The sequence below is a fragment of the Falco rusticolus genome, chromosome 2 (assembly GCF_015220075.1).
Source record: "Falco rusticolus isolate bFalRus1 chromosome 2, bFalRus1.pri, whole genome shotgun sequence".
NCBI classification, from domain to species: Eukaryota; Metazoa; Chordata; class Aves; order Falconiformes; family Falconidae; genus Falco; species Falco rusticolus.
In genome coordinates, this window is record NC_051188.1 from 2,295,577 (window position 1) to 2,310,787 (window position 15,211).

Genomic DNA, 15,211 nt, shown 5'->3' on the forward strand with positions numbered 1-15,211 from the left:
CTGATCACAAAGGTAAAATGCCCTCTTGCTGTCTCAGCAAACTCAGAAGTCTGGGTCCCTATGGTCACTGTGAGAGAGACGTAAAGAACGCTCTGCTTTATGGTGAGATTACTCTCTCATGTTTTCTGTGACTTCTTTTGTAGGAGTGGGAACTACTGCTTGGTCTTTGATAGGACGAAGATGCTGCACTAGGAAAATGACCAGCAGTATCTTCCTTATACCTTCTACCTTCCTTCTCACAGGAATCTCAGGAATGACAAATGGGAATGTGTGTCTTACCATCCCCTTCTGCTGTATGTATGTCATTTCGATCCTGGGAAATAGTGCAATCCTCCTTGTCATCAAGGCACAGCACAGCCTCCATGAGCACATGTACCTCTTCCCGTGCATGCTGGCTCTCGCAGACCTTGATGTGTCTCTGTCTGGTCTCCCCACAGTGCTGAGTGTGTTGCTCATTGATGCACACAAGATTGGGTTTCATGCCTGCATCTCCCAGATGTTTTTCATTCACTTTCTCCATCCTGGACTCTGGGGTGCTGTGGGCCATGGCCTTCGACTGCTCCATGGCCATCTACAACCCCTTGCAGTATGCATCCATCCTGACCAACCCCAGGGTAGGTGTCATCTGGCTGGGGCTTGCCGTCAGGAGCCTTAGCCTCTTGCTCCCCTTGCCAATACTTCTGAAGAAGCTGTCGTTCTGCCAGTCCCACATGCTGGCTCACTTCTGTTTGCACCCCAACTTGCTCCAGCTGCCCTGTGAAGATATCAGGGTGAATAAGCATGTATGGCTTATTTGTCCTCTTGGTCACCTTTGGGCTAGACTTGTTGTCCATCATCCTGTCCTACATCATGATCATTAAGACTGTGTTGTGTATTGCATCCAAGTGAGAGCGTCTCGAGTCCCTGGACACCTGCATCTCTCATATCTGTGCTGGTTTGATTTGTTATATCCCAATGATCGGCTTGTCCATGGTGTACAGGTTTGGGAAATCTCCCTCTCTTCTGATCCGTATCTTCATGGCCAGTATCTGCCTCCTTGTACACCCTGTGCTAAACCCTGCTATTTACAGTGTCAAAACTAAACAGATCTGCAGAGAGATACACAAACTTCTCACTCCAAGAAGGCCCTGATGTAGGACACAGAAGACTCAAGAGCTTTTGCATATGGTAGAACAGTTGGTGAATAACAGTGCAGATGCTCTCTACTCCAGCCTGCCATCCATTTGAGTGCTGAGCATCCTGAACCTTTAACCTTTATGCAGTTGGTGAAGTCTACCCTGTTTCGAAGCCCACAGCATTTTCTTTGCCGTATAAAGGGGTGTCACAGTATCTATAGTCTCGGATGCTTTCCTGGTCAATAGTGCAGGGTCTGTAACTGCCTGAGGAGTTGCAACTGCAGCCTCCTAAGCTAATGGCCCTTCTGGTCAGACAAGGAAGACATAGCAATGGGGCATGTCGGGATAAGAGTTATCTGCCTTCACCATGGTACTGGGTCAGCTGGACCCAGGGGTCCTGTCAGAACAAGGGAGCTGATCCTCCTGGCCAGCACTGCCTAGGGATGGATCTGCATGGGAAATATAATGCTAACTAGAGGTGCTCAGCCATCTCGCCTCTAGTGCAGCAGCATGCACTACAGCACAGATTACATATGTGCAAGAGGTGTTTAAGATGAAAGTCACCAGACATTTCCCTTCCCTAGGACTGTAACCAGCCCACTCCAGGGTGTTGCAGGCTCACAGCAGCTGGGATGGTTCACCTGCTCTGCCTGGACCAGGGACTTTCTACAAGGGCATGTAGTGATAGGACAAGAGGTAACAGTTTTAAACTGAAAGAGGGCAGACTTAGGTTAGATACTAGCAGGAAATTCTTTGCTCTGTGTGTGGTGAGGCACTGGCCCAGGCTGCCCAGAGCAGCTGTGGGTGCCCCATCCCTAGCAGGGCTCAAGGCCAGGCTGGACGGGGCTGGGAGCAACCTAGTCTGGTGGAAGATGTGTCCCCCCATGGCAGGGGGGTTGGAACCCCCATGTCAGGGGGTTGGTCTCTTCCGGCCCAAACCACTCTGTGATACTGATTCTGTGACCAGCAACCAAACGCCTCAATGCGGACCCACAATGGAAATGGAGCCTGTGCAATATCATTGCAACAGCACCCAGCTCACGATACCATCAGGGCATAACAGGAGCGGGATTATACACAAAAGGGTTCAGGTCAGATCCCCAGGCGGTGTGAGTAGGTCCAGCTCAGCCACCACACTGCAGCTCCACCATCCTGTATTACAGCAATAGGAGAGCCAGCTCCCACTGGGGACCCCTGAAACGAGGTGCTGCCATGCGCACTGTGTGTTTAATGCCCTACCCCCCAGTAGGAGATCTGAGCAAGACAGAGCCTGCAGAAGAGTGGCTCAGATTCCCCTAAAGCAGATAGTTGGGGTTGGTTTCACCCCAGAATATCCTGCCTGCTCCCCATGCCTCCCTCTGCTTTAATTTCCATCTTTATGAATAGGATTGCTTCAGCATAGGGTGAGAAAGCAGAGAGGCGAAGCAGTGCTATGCACTTAAAACTATTGATAGCAGTGCTGGTCGCAGCCTTGCTGTGCACAAGGCTGTACATTGAAGGCAGCGCCTTCCTCATGGTCCTGAAGCACCCACCATCTCAGGATGGGCTAAGAAGAGCCCAAAAAAATCCCGTTTTCTTTTTTTTCCTTACAGAAAGCTGTCATTACTGAGAACAACCAAGGAACACTGGTATGTACTGAAGCCTAAATAGGCACATGAATACCCAAGGGAAATGACAGAAAACTAACAAAAAATGCCCTGTGTACTCCAAGTCAGACCATGGACTGAATGGCCATCAGTGCTTTACAGGCTGATCAGATTTCTCAGATGTGATCCAAACAACAGAAGCCGCCTGCCTCAGGCTGAGCCCTCTTCCTAGGGTTTCAGGGTTGAGCACTGAGTTTGACAAACAAGCTTCATGGCATTTCCCTGTCTCTCATAGCAGCCCAGGAGAACTATCCACAGATGGATTATGTATACATACCACCATGCAGCAAGAGTTTCCTCAAACTCCTTCATTTTAGACCCACTCGCATGGGACTTGTGGTCCAAATAATAGCTTACTCATTCAGGTGTTACCAAGTGTCATGGTGGTTCTGTGCCTGTTGGGGCTGTGGTACCCTCAAAAGCTTGTTAGGGCAAAAGGAAGCACACCATCTATGTGGAGCCAAGAATTTATTGTCATTGCAATTAAATTTTTAACAATGTTACAAAACTACAGAAGACAGTTGCTGTCAGTACCTTGGCCGACCTAGTATCATCTGCAAGCTGTGATCGTTCACTGTGCGCTCCCTCATCCAGGTCACTGATGACAATGCAGAAAGAAAGGAGTTCTGGCAGAGATCCCTTGGGGAGGACACTGCTGAGTCTTCTCTGGACAGAAAATGGCCTACCCTTACTTAAACCCACTGTTCATCCCTTGAAGAGAGTTTCCTCCAATCCCCCTACAAAGTAATTTCATTAAAAGCATTTAGTCAAAGGCTTTGGGGCATCCAGGTGTATTATGGCCATAGGATCCTTCCAGCTGGAGCCCCCCTCACAGAAGTCCAGCAGAGCACCAAGGCAGGATCTCCCCTTGCCGTAGCCTGGCTGGCTCCACCACAGCTTTACCCCTAAGTGTTTACCCTTACGCTTAGTGACTTTATTCTTTATCACAACCTCTACTGTCCTACCAGTGAGAGAAATCAAGGCTACTGGTCAGTAGGTCTCAGGAACCCCATGGAGCCCCTTTTGCAGGCGGAGTTGAAGGGATGCTCCGCCCTGCAGCACCATGACCATTTGCAATAGAGTGCTGCACCCTGAACAGCAGCTCTGCAGCTTCTCATTTAAGCTTCTTCCAGACTCTCGGGTGAATGATATCTGGTTCTGGGAGTTAGTGATATCTAAGTGATCTTTCTTTGATGGAACACTTCCTCCATATTTACTTTGAACTGATCAAAATCCTCTAATCCATTTGCTATGAAGACGGTGCCGGGTATAGAAACCCCATGGAAAGAATTCCTGAGCTTCTCTGCTGTGGCCTTATCACCCATGAGTACGCTTCTCACCCTTGCTCACCTGTTTCCCAGACAGATTCCTGCTTTTGATGCATTTAAAAAGTGTTCCTCTGACAGTTAGAGCATCCTTTGCAAGGTGCTCATCCCATTAATTTTTGCCTTTCTTAAACTCCTGCTTATGTTCCATCTGTCATTTCTTGTGGGAATTTCATGTAGGCAAGCTTCCCACTTCTCAATGACTCCTGGGCTGCTGGCCATGGCCAGGCCAGGCCAGTCTTGCACACAGGAACCTGAGGAGGCCTTTGCGAATGGGCTTGTTTTTCATGCTGTAGATGATGGGGTTCAACATAGGCGGGACAAAAAGGTAGATGTTGGCCATGAGCATCTGGCTGAAGGGTGCAGCATTTTTCCTGTACCGGTGTATAAAGGAGAGGCCAGCCATGGGGACATAGAAGAGAAGAACAGCACAGAAGTGAGAGACACAAGTGTTGAGGGCTTTGGTCTGCTCCTCTCTGGAGGTGATGCCCACCACGGCCTTAATGATCATGCTGTAAGACAAGATGATGAGCACTGAGTCTAGGGTGATGAATAGCACCAGAGTTAGGCCGTACAGGCTATTCAGGGTGGTGTCTGTGCACGCCAGCCGTATCATATCCTGGTGCAAGCAATAGGAGTGGGATAGCACGTGGGACCTGCAGAACGGCAGTCGTGTGAGCAGGCAGATGGGCGGGAGCGCCATCAGAGAGCGGCAGACCATCCCCAGCCCAATCTTTGCAATCCTGGCACTGGTGAGGATGGAGGAGTATCTCAGCGGGCAGCAGATGGCCATATAGCGATCAAAGGCCATGACCAGAAGCACCGAGGATTCCATGAAGGAAAAGGCGTGAATGCAGAACATCTGGGTGAGGCAGAGCGGGAAGCTGATCTCTCCAGTGCCAAACCAAAAGACACGCAGCACCGCAGCACCGTGGGTAGGGTGGACAGAGTCAGGCCCAGGTCTGTGGTGGCCAGCATCGAAAGGAAGTAGTACATGGGCCGGTGGAGCCTTCGATTGGCTCTCACGACCAGCAGGATGGTGCCATTTCCCAGCATTGCGATGAGATACATCAGGCAGCAAGGGAAGAAAACCCAGTGCTGGAAGTGAGCCATCCCAGGAATGCCAGTCAGCAGGAAAGTCAGGGCATGGCTGCTGTTCCCTGGGGACATACTTGCCCCACCTTGATGCTCTGCCTGGAGGAAAGCCCCTCTTTTTATTAGTGTTTCAAAGTTGATGCCAGGTTAGATTTCACAAGGCAATGAAAATGAACGGTTCACATGAAGATCTCATTTCTTTTCTCCTCCTTGAAGATGTGCCAGAGCAGAGATGAGCACTTTGATGTGCCAGTTCTGTCCTGTTTCTTGCTTTATTTTCTCCCCAGGCTCCTCCCCTGTAATGTCAACAGTAACATCATTTATCACACAGGGGCTACCTCCATCCCAGGACATTGCTATGGCCTCTCCTCTCAGTTGCTGTACGCAACATTGCTGTCCTTCCCTGGCACTCAGGTCCTGGTCTCTGCATCCATGTGGGTCCCTCTTCAGCTTTGTTTTTGCAGCCTCTCCCCTCAGTCCCCAGCCCCTTCCCCACCTCTGCTCTCAGTCCCTGATGCACACAGCCTCACCCCATGCACTTCCATGCAGGACAAAGCAGGAGGACAATGGTCCCTCTGACCATCCTTGCTTCTCTGGGCAGCCCTCCCCTTGCCCATGGGCTGTTGCAGCAGATGCCAGATGCCTGTTTCCGCTCCCAGGCTGTGCCTCCAGCCTGTTCTCTGTCCTTACCTGCGCGTACCATCTTGCCCAGCCAGCTCCCTCAGCTTGCTTGCTGGATGTTCAGCCTTCTACCTTCCACCCTGTGCAGGATGCCCTGCCTGGAGCTCTGCAAACCACCATCCCCTGTCTGCCTGCTGAGTTGGGACCGTGGCTTGGCTCTTGGCAGATACGGTCCTGCTTGTCCTTCTGTCCTCCACCTGCACCCTTTGCTATCGCTTAACCTGCCCTTCAGCAGGAGGCAAAGGGGAAAAGCCCGCAGCTTTCCCCTTGGTTTGCGTCTGTGCAGCACCCAGCATCGTGGCACTGTGTTCCTTGACAAGGGTCCCTGGGAGCTACAGAAGCAGCAGCAGTTACCAGAATTTATCTGTCACCCACTCTGAACCCTGAGGGGACACGCTCACTCCTACCAGTCTACATTTGGTAAGGCATTGGCAAATTTAGGACATTGTTGTTTCCCTCCACTCCAGAGATTATTTACTGTTCTAATTGTTGTTGCTGTTAGTGCAGTTCTTAACGATAGCACACCAAGCTCTTTGAAGTGACAGGTATTCCAATTGATGTCTGTGTTAGTAATATACACAAGCAACTGTAATTCTTAGCAGAAATGTTGTTCTTACAGTAACAGTTATGGGTAAAATTAAGCAATGTGTACACAAAGCCAGCTCTCATTTCTTCTACAGAACTGTAGCCAAGGGCTTCCAGTCAACAGCCCACAGAGACCTCAGGGAAATACAGTGCTATGTGGAACACAAATCATAAAAGAAAAGCAATGTTTAAAGGGCTGAAGCTCTGAACACAGGGACAGTACTTTTTGGGGTTGGAAGTAAAAAAAAAAAAACCCACCAACAAACATGCTGTTATAAAATGCTCATCTAAGGAATTTGCGCTCCATCTGTCTATGTAAACAGGGAATGTGGCATTGCTTAAGTGGAGGGTTTGTGGCTAAAGGCAGGACTGTGCCATGAGAAATTTAATTGGTCTATTCCCAGCTGCCCCACTTGTGCTGGGGGTACACAGGGACTTGAGAAGGCACGCAGCCAGGACTGCAGCTGACCAACAGCATATTCCATACCAGATGACATTGCGCTCAGCCATAAACCTCGGGGGGGGGGGGGGGGGGGGGGGGGGGGGGGGGGGCTGTTCGCTGAACATTGTTGGGGTTAAACCACAACAAAGGAAGAATGATGGGTGCATGGGTGGGTGGATGGATGCATGGATGGAGTGTGTGAAAGAGCTGCAGGAATGCACAGTGACAGATAAGCAAGCTGGCTGTGAACCAAAGCTCCCTTTTAGCACAAATTCTGAACTGAAAACGTCCCACCCAAAATTAAAACATCAATGATGAAGCAAGGCTGGCAGGGAAGTGCATTGAGCCTTCAGATGTCCTTACCTCTGTTCAGCTGAAGTCCTTACACAGAAGATGCGGAGTGAAAGGGAACCTTGCTTCTGCCCATTTCACATGCAGAGGAAGCTGTCTGGTTTTGTAATGCCTGTGTGAAATCTCAGCAGCAATGGCAGTCACCTGGGACCTGCTGCAGGGGCTGAGGCCATGAAATGCAAAACAACTACACAGTCCAGGAAGGCAATGGTACTCCCATTTGTACCTTAACTGCTACCACCCTGGCAGCAGCACAAGGGTAAATACTACACGAGCAAAAACAAGGATCATAAATGTTTAGGAATTGGTGGTCAGAGCAGCAATGACACACAAAAAAAAAAAAAAAAAAAAGTTTCCCCAAGATTTGTCTTCCCTTTTAACATAGAACCATGAAGTAAAACACACCCATCCCTGGCAAGCCTTTCAGTGCAAAAGCTGTGCCTCACTCTTCTTCCTCTGTATGCTTGAAAAAGTTCTACCATGGCAAATGTTTGGGGAGAGAGAGTTGGGGAAGGGATGGGGAGAGGGATATGCAGTGCTCACAGGTGCAGCATGTACCAGCATGGGTGTAGGGTGAGCCTATATTTTGGCCATGCAAAAGCACTGTCATGTACACATTGCATTCTCAAACATCAGCAGTGGAATCCCAATAAACCCTCTTACAGATGGATACATTTTATTTTCCCCATCTTACGGACAGGGCAACTAAAACAAAGAGGGAAACCAGAAAAAGCTAATACCACTTTTTATTTACTTCTCAAAAGCTTTAAAACATCTTTTTCAAAATCAGAACAAGTACATTACCATTCATCCTCATTTCAAATAGTGTGGGAAAAAACAACAAACATTTCACATGGGTGGCTGAATTTTGTTACGATTGTTTTCCAGTCCCACCATTTCCAAGACCTGTCTTCTGAAATGCTCTATTATGCTGACACTCCTGACAGCATATTCCCTCTAGAGGAATAAAATCGTGCCTTACACTATATATAACCCCACCAGGGGCAGCACAGTCAGTGAAAGTATTTTTGGCTTGTGCTAAGAAGTGAACTGGGGTTTTTTTTTTCTGCTCCTGTTATTTTGGTAAGTGTGGAGATCAAGACAGATTAAAATAATTCTACCTGAGAGTCCCCTGGTTAGCCTGCTCCTTAGGCTGACATTAAACTGCAAATAAGAATTCCTTAAAAGGCTCAGGGGGTTGATTAATTCATTGTATTTTCTAAGCTGGAGTTTTTAAGTTTCCATTTGCAAGCAATGTGCCACAGCATTTAACAAGAGGATTTTACTGTAGAGAAGACAGGAATGTTTCTCTCATAATCACAAAATGCACCACCACATTTTTCATTGTGCACACTCCATTAAGTATCCTAGCACATCTAGTCAACTACCTCTTTTTATTAAAACCTGTAACCACTGCAAACAATGTCTATTATGAGATAAATGTGCCCCAGCTCTTTCTTATGTGCTCCTTCACCCTCCTGGAGTCAGCAGTGCTTTTTTCCATGCCCCTTCACAAGCTGATGGCTCTCTGCCCCCCATGGAGGTGTGTGACCATGCCAACAGGCATTAGGGGAGCCAAAACAGGGCTGACACAACCACAGAGGACTATAGACCTGATCATACCCTGTCTCCTTATCTCTTCTGACTGCCTGGTGACCAAGGAGTGCCTTGTCCCATCCCATTTGCCTCCATCTCACGGTGACCTGGCTGCCTTCCAGAGAGATGGCATTCAGTAGCATCTATGCCCCAAACCTAATTTTCTTCACCAAGGGTTCAGTTCTCCTCTTCATTTTGTTGTCCTCCATCATGGTCCTTGTGACACCTCCCAGCATTGCCTCCAAGGGCAAAGGACTGAAGATTGTGTGGTCTCAGTCTTCTTCATCCCAGAATATGGCTAGCCCATCCTGCACAGATTTGGGAAAGAGGCACACCTGTCTTACACGCTGTGATGGGCAACATCTACATGCTCCTCCCACCTCTCTTCAATCCTCTCGTTTGCAGCATCCAAACAGAGCAGACTGACCAGCAGGCTGAGGGAGGTGATTGTCCAGCCTTGACCCTGCTCTGATGAGACACCCACCTGCCCAGCCCTGTGTCCAGCTCGGGGGCCCCCAACATCAGAAGGACACGGACCTGTTGGAGCGGGCCCGTCGGAGGCCACAGAGCTGGTCAGAGGGCTGGAGCCCCTCTGCTGTGGGGACAGGCTGGGAGAGCTGGGGCTGTGCAGCCTGGGGAGGAGAAGGCTGCGGGGAGACCTTAGAGCAGCTCCCAGTGCCTGGAGGGGCCGACAGGAAAGCTGGGGAGGGGCTTTGGGCAAGGGCAGGGAGTGGTGGGACAGGGGGGAATGGCTTGAAGCTGAGAGAGGGGAGATTTAGGTTGGACATGAGGAAGAAACCCTTCCCCGTGAGGGCGGCGAGGCGCTGGCCCAGGCTGCCCAGAGCAGCTGTGGGTGCCCCATCCCTGGCAGGGCTCAAGGCCAGGCTGGACGGGGCTGGGAGCAGCCTGGGCTGGGGGGAGGGGGCCCTGCCCCTGGCGGGGGGTGGGACTGGCTGGTCTTGAAGGTCCCTTCCAACCCAAACCCTTCTGTGATTCTGTGAGTCTCTAACTTACAAAGGCACCTACAACTTGTTTCTTTATGGACCCCTTCAAACTAAGCCATAGGTGAGCAAAGCAAGCAAATGCCTTGCAAACTCTGAACCACAGAACGGTAAGGGCACTCCAGGGATCTCTGGTCTGATGCCCTGCTTGAAACAGGGTCAGCACATGGGTTGCTCTGCTGTTGGCTGCACAGCGTTTCCAGGAGCTCAGCTCTTCTCCATATCCCTACAGATTTGGCACATAGGAGAAGCCTGCAGAATCCAGGTGAGATGAGGGCAGATTTTGAAAGATTATGGTCCAAAACAACTGTGTCCTCCCTGGTAACTTCAGAAACTTCTATCACAGCCAGGTCTCTGCTGTGCCAGATGCTGTAAACAGCACTGGTTGTCAGCCCCCTTGTGCAAGGTGTCTCCAGGCCTGGTTTAAGAAAAGATTTAAGAGTAAGATAGACACAGTCCTGGCTATTTTTATGGTGGGTTTTTTTTTTCTGTTTGGTATAATAAAATAGCTAAAAAATAATTGAATTTGTCACCTTTGTTCCAATGAAGGAATGACGAAGCCTGACACACAGCCTGGCTCCGTGCACCATGAAGGCCCCTCGGATGGGATAAGGAGGGCCAGGCACAGCAAAGCCCCAATACCAGCTAGTGTGGTGGGATTTTTTCGCTGGGTGATGCTGGGAACTGAATCCCCTTGGTCTGGACAGAGGGGGTCTTTGGGACTGTGGGTGCCTGGGGATGAGGATCTGCTATGTGCATCAGCATGAAAAATGCCCCCTGGAGAAGCATATCTCCTGTTAGACCAGCTGATACAGCTAGAAGAAGTGGACATCTCCTGAACCTCCCAAGAGTCAGAGTTGAAAGGTTTTCTCCTGCATCAGCTGGTCTAAAAGGAGATGGTCCATCCCCAGCCCTAGAGCAGAGCAGGGCAAGGCAGGCACCAGCTCCCAAAGTGCAGCAGCAGCTTGGCTGGCAACTCTGTGCTCCAGATGGTGCTGGCTTCACCTTATTTCACATTAATGTAGAGCTGGGAGACCAGATGTGGATTCTTCACAATCTCACATTATTGCTATGGCCCTCCCTGAAACAGCCCCAAGTGTCAGGGCCCTTTGCATGGGTTTCATCTTCACAGGCACCCAAGCACGCACTAGCAGGGAGCACACATGAGACAGCACTGCAGAGTTAAGGAAACTGTTTGCAATAGCCCTTAGAAACAAGAAATGTACCCAAACATGGATGGCATTGTGTGGAACAGCACAAACTCCCCTGGCCCCCCTACTTTCCTAGCACAGAGACTCTGCAGACACAGTGCTGGAAAGCCTTTATTTGGTGGTTACAGCCTGTCAATACCCACAGGGCATCTCCTCGGGCTCAGAGGTGCTTGTGGTGGAGCAGGGATTCTTCCTTGCACGGCTGGTCCTGGGATGCTCAGTGGTACTTGCGGGCCAGAGCGTGAGCCACGACACCGACCAGCTTTTGCCAGGCAAACTGGCAAGCAGGGGTGAAATCCCTGCCAAAGTGGGAAGCCAGGACAATGATTAGGATGTCTCCAAGGAGCTGGAGGAGAAAGAGGAAAACAGACAGGTTCAGTGCTGCTTGAAGCATTGTGCCACTGCAGACCCCAGAGCAGGGAACTGGCATCCCTGAACTGGGGCTGAGCTGTTGCACCCACAACCTCTCAGAGAAGGCTCTGTGCTCCTGCTTTTCACAACTCCACCAGCCCTACCCTGTCCTGCCATGTCTTTAGCTCTAAACAGCTTCTTCCTTCATGCAAACTCCCTGTCTCCCTGGTTTTCCTGCTGCAGACTTCCCTTGGTCCCTCTCCTTCCCATCCCCCACCAACACCACCCTGTAACCCACAGGCTGCATTTCCCTTCTCCTGACTTCTCCCTGAGGCTGGACTTCCCTACTGAAAGGACTCACATGCTGCACACACCTCGTCTTTCTCCTCAGCTCCTCTGCTTCCTATAAGTGACCCTCAGGCTCCAGGGCTGCTTATGGCGACTGGCTCACTCCCCATTCCCTGAGACTGCTACAACAAAATCCTCAGTCGTTCCTTAGAAATCTCTGGGATTTCGAAAAACAGTATTTGCTTCAGTCTTAAAAAAAAAAAGGAAAGAAAGAGCCTTGAAACTATTCCCCACCATTTTGGGGATGCTAAAGCAATTTGGCCTGAGACCCACCCTGCAAAATGCTGTTCTGGGTTTTTTTTGGGTTGTTTTTATTTTTTTTTTAAATTCTTTTTCTCCTTTATATGTAAATGGAGAAAATTATCCCTTTCTATTTAAAACTGTTGGAGGAGCAGGGAGTGTCCCATCCAGACAGGCAGCCCATTCGCTGTGCTTTTCCGGCACGCTAGCCACTCATCTTGCTATAGGACCTATGATTTCCTTAAATGCTCTTCTTTGCTTCCCTCTGCTTCCAACTCCTCCAGCCCGTGCTGCACCTTCCCTGGGGTTTGTTTCTTTTGTCCCCGACCAGATCTCCTTCAGGTAACAATCTCCCCATCACTGTGATGGTACTTAAAATGGGACTTTTCACTGTGAAAGTCACCCACAACCTTGCGAAGAGTCCTGCACAAGCTATCACCATGCTTGGGTACTACAGAGGGACTCTGTTTCCATAAAGCACCCTTGGACAGAGTTGTTGGAGGAAATACCAACCGTTTCAAAGCAAAATCTGACTTCTCCCACCCGAGGTAGGGAAGGGGCTGGGACTGCAAACATGTCTCACCCTAAAGTTCTCAGGGTCCACGTGCAGCTTCTCACAGTGCAGCTCAGACAGCTTGGCGTAGGTCGACTTAATGTTGTCCAGGTTCTTCACAGCTTCCCCAAAGGAGGTGAGCACTTTCTTGCCATGGGCACGGACCTTGGGGTTGCCGAGGATGGCGGTGGGGCTGGAGAGGTTCCCAAAGGAAGCAAAGAACCTCTGGGTCCAGGGGTAGACAATCAGCAGCCTGGGGAGAGACAGAGGGACACAGACACAATGTTAATGCTCCCAAATGCAATTGCCATGGTTTGTCTATCCAGGGTGCAGCTGAGCAGATGCCTGGGAGATGGACCTACCTGGCCAGGGCCTCGGCACCGCATTCCTCCACATTGACCTTGCCCCAGAGGCTGGCGATGAGCTGCTTCTCTTCAGCTGACCAGTGCACCATGGTGGCAGGCGGCTTTGCTCAGAGCGGCAGGACACAGACCCTGTAGCTGAGCTGCAGACCCCATGGAGGTTTTTATCCCCTGCCAGCAGCTCCTCCCTGTCCTGCGCTGTGGGGTCATTGGCTGGGGCTGGCTGGGGTGGGGGTCCCCAGCAGTGGTGGAGCAGAAGGGGATGGCCAGGGTGTGGCATCCTGAGAAGGGGCCCCTGGTTATCCTGAGCTCAAGAGCTTTATCCCTTCCCCTCTGTGCAGGCAATTCTCTGTTTCACCTACCAGATGTGAGCCCCTTTGCAGAGAAAAGACTGCACAATCCACTGTGCAGTAGTCCACTATGTTTTATCAGGGATGAGGACCTTTGGAGAAGGGCATGTAGTGATAAGACAAGGAGGAATGTCTTTAAATCGAAAGGGGGTAGAATTAGATTAGATATTAGGAAGAAATTATTTGCTGTGAGGGCGGCGAGGTGCTGACCCAGGCTGCCCAGAGCAGCTGTGGGTGCCCCATCCCTGGCAGGGCTCAAGGCCAGGCTGGACGGGGCTGGGAGCAGCCTGGGCTGGGGGGAGGGGGCCCTGCCCCTGGCAGGGGGTGGGACTGGCTGGTCTTGAAGGTCCCTTCCAACCCAACCCATTCTATGAGTTTATGATAAGTGCATGGGACTCAGTGGGTGAGAGCCTTGTGCCTTGGCTCTCCCAAATGCTGGACTCTGCCTTGCCTTAGCCTCTATCAGCAAAATGATGAATGCCCCTGCCAAAATGCATCCTGTGGCAGAGCAACCTAGAGGGATTTGCCACCAGGAAACCGTGTAGATACCTGTACTGCAGGAGGATTCCAGTGTCCTTGCACCACCAGCAGCTGTGAGCAATGCTGGAGTTGTCCAGAGGATGCTCAGGCTTTGCAGCTGAAATCTGCATTAACCCTATTTTCCTCCTCCTGTAACAGAACTTGACCTGTTTAATTTACTTATCCCTTTTGGAGTGTGAGGAAGCTCATCCAAATGTTCTCCCCTCAGATGTAAAAGGACCACCTAGATGCAGCGCTGCTGGACAGGGAGCAAGTATTAAAAAGGATCACCCTTTTCATCCCATTTCTGCTTTCATCCACATCCATAAAAGGCAGGGGAAATGGGCTTTGAACACAAGGGTTTCCACTTTGGGATCTCCTTTGTGTTCAAAAAGCAGCAAAAAGCTGTGTCCAACCTGGAGGAGCCCAGGGCCTTTCCCTTCTGAACCTGACCTGACAAGGTTGCTGTATTTCATGTTTCACCCCACGTTCAGCCAGGCTGTGCCCAACCTCCTTTGGCAGGAAGAGATATTTGTGCTTCATGTGAGTTGCTGTCCTGGGACACCCCTCAGCACTCTGCGGGCAATGGACCTTTGCCAGGAGCCCTTACATGATGGTGGGGGGGCTCTCCTGATTTATTTTCTGCATAAAGCCCCAATAAATGCTGTCCTTGCTGAAAGCACACGGGCTTTGATCCTGATCTCAAGGCACCTAGGGCAATCAATCCACTGTCTCCCTAGTGTTTTCCATAGGATTTGGATTGGGCTACGTAAGAGGCACTGGGTCTTGTTGGTCTGGGGGCTGGGTAAGATGAGGGGCATTTGGATGGCCAGGCTGCAGTGGAGCTAAAGACCTGACAAAGTTCCTGTCTGGACATCAGGGCTTGCCTTCCTCCATGTTCCTCCTGCCAAGTGTCTTCAAGCCTTTTACTGCAAATACACGAATGGGAGGGAAGTCAATTACAAGAAAGAAAATACTGAGGGAGATTTTCAGCCTGATAATATCTCTTTACCCTTTTAGTTGTAGAGGTTTTTTTCAATGGAATAGGGATGAGTAATCTTCATTAGAGCTGCCTACATCTGCCTTTTCTTAAGGAAACCTAATGCATGAGGGCTGGTGTGCTGGAACATGATGAGAAATCAAGCTGAGCACTGCCTGGGTGCATGCATGGGGGAGAGAACACACAGGCAAAATGCCACCGGGCTGCTGCTGGTGCCCACCCTCCTGCACCGCCTTATCACGCCCCCCCCCCCCACCCCCAGGACCTGTGGTGCTGCCAGCACCGCACTGCACCAGGCATCGCCCGGGCGGGTTATCAGTTCCCACATCGGCCATCACGAAGGAGACAAAATGGGAGCAGGCAAACAGCATGGGGAGAGGACATCCCGCAGGATCTATTTGCTGTAGGGACATGAACCAGGGTGTTACCCCCTAGCTGCA

At 50.5% G+C, this 15,211-nt stretch overlaps 3 protein-coding genes across 4 annotated transcripts; 1 reads left to right on the forward strand and 2 right to left on the reverse strand.

Moving 5' to 3' along the window:
• Nucleotides 1-7: 7 nt before the first annotated feature.
• Nucleotides 8-1,904, forward strand: LOC119142785 (olfactory receptor 51I2-like). The gene is given in 3 exon segments (XM_037376162.1): nucleotides 8-510; nucleotides 512-776; nucleotides 778-1,904. Coding segments are annotated over 3 exon segments (1,011 nt in total). The 5' UTR covers nucleotides 8-118; the 3' UTR covers nucleotides 1,132-1,904.
• Nucleotides 1,905-2,770: 866 nt separating this feature from the next.
• LOC119142788 (olfactory receptor 51I2-like) lies at nucleotides 2,771-7,871 on the reverse strand. Its single transcript, XM_037376165.1, is given in 3 exon segments — nucleotides 2,771-5,011; nucleotides 5,014-5,477; nucleotides 7,253-7,871. Coding segments are annotated over 2 exon segments (972 nt in total). The 5' UTR covers nucleotides 5,257-5,477; nucleotides 7,253-7,871; the 3' UTR covers nucleotides 2,771-4,282.
• Nucleotides 7,872-7,959: 88 nt separating this feature from the next.
• LOC119142797 (hemoglobin subunit epsilon) lies at nucleotides 7,960-13,036 on the reverse strand. Of its 2 annotated transcripts, XR_005102418.1 has the most exons (4): nucleotides 12,903-13,036; nucleotides 12,571-12,793; nucleotides 11,192-11,394; nucleotides 7,960-9,144 (listed from the first exon to the last, which is right to left on the reverse strand). XR_005102418.1 is itself a non-coding variant. In XM_037376178.1 (3 exons), the coding sequence occupies exons 1-3, from the start codon at nucleotides 12,992-12,994 to the stop codon at nucleotides 11,266-11,268; spliced, it is 444 nt and encodes a 147-aa protein (XP_037232075.1). In that variant the 5' UTR covers nucleotides 12,995-13,036; the 3' UTR covers nucleotides 11,142-11,265. The 2 variants fall into 2 exon arrangements, 1 of the variants encoding a protein (XP_037232075.1); XM_037376178.1 differs by lacking the exon at nucleotides 7,960-9,144 and having other exon boundaries at nucleotides 11,142-11,394.
• Between the last annotated feature and the right edge of the window lie 2,175 nt (nucleotides 13,037-15,211).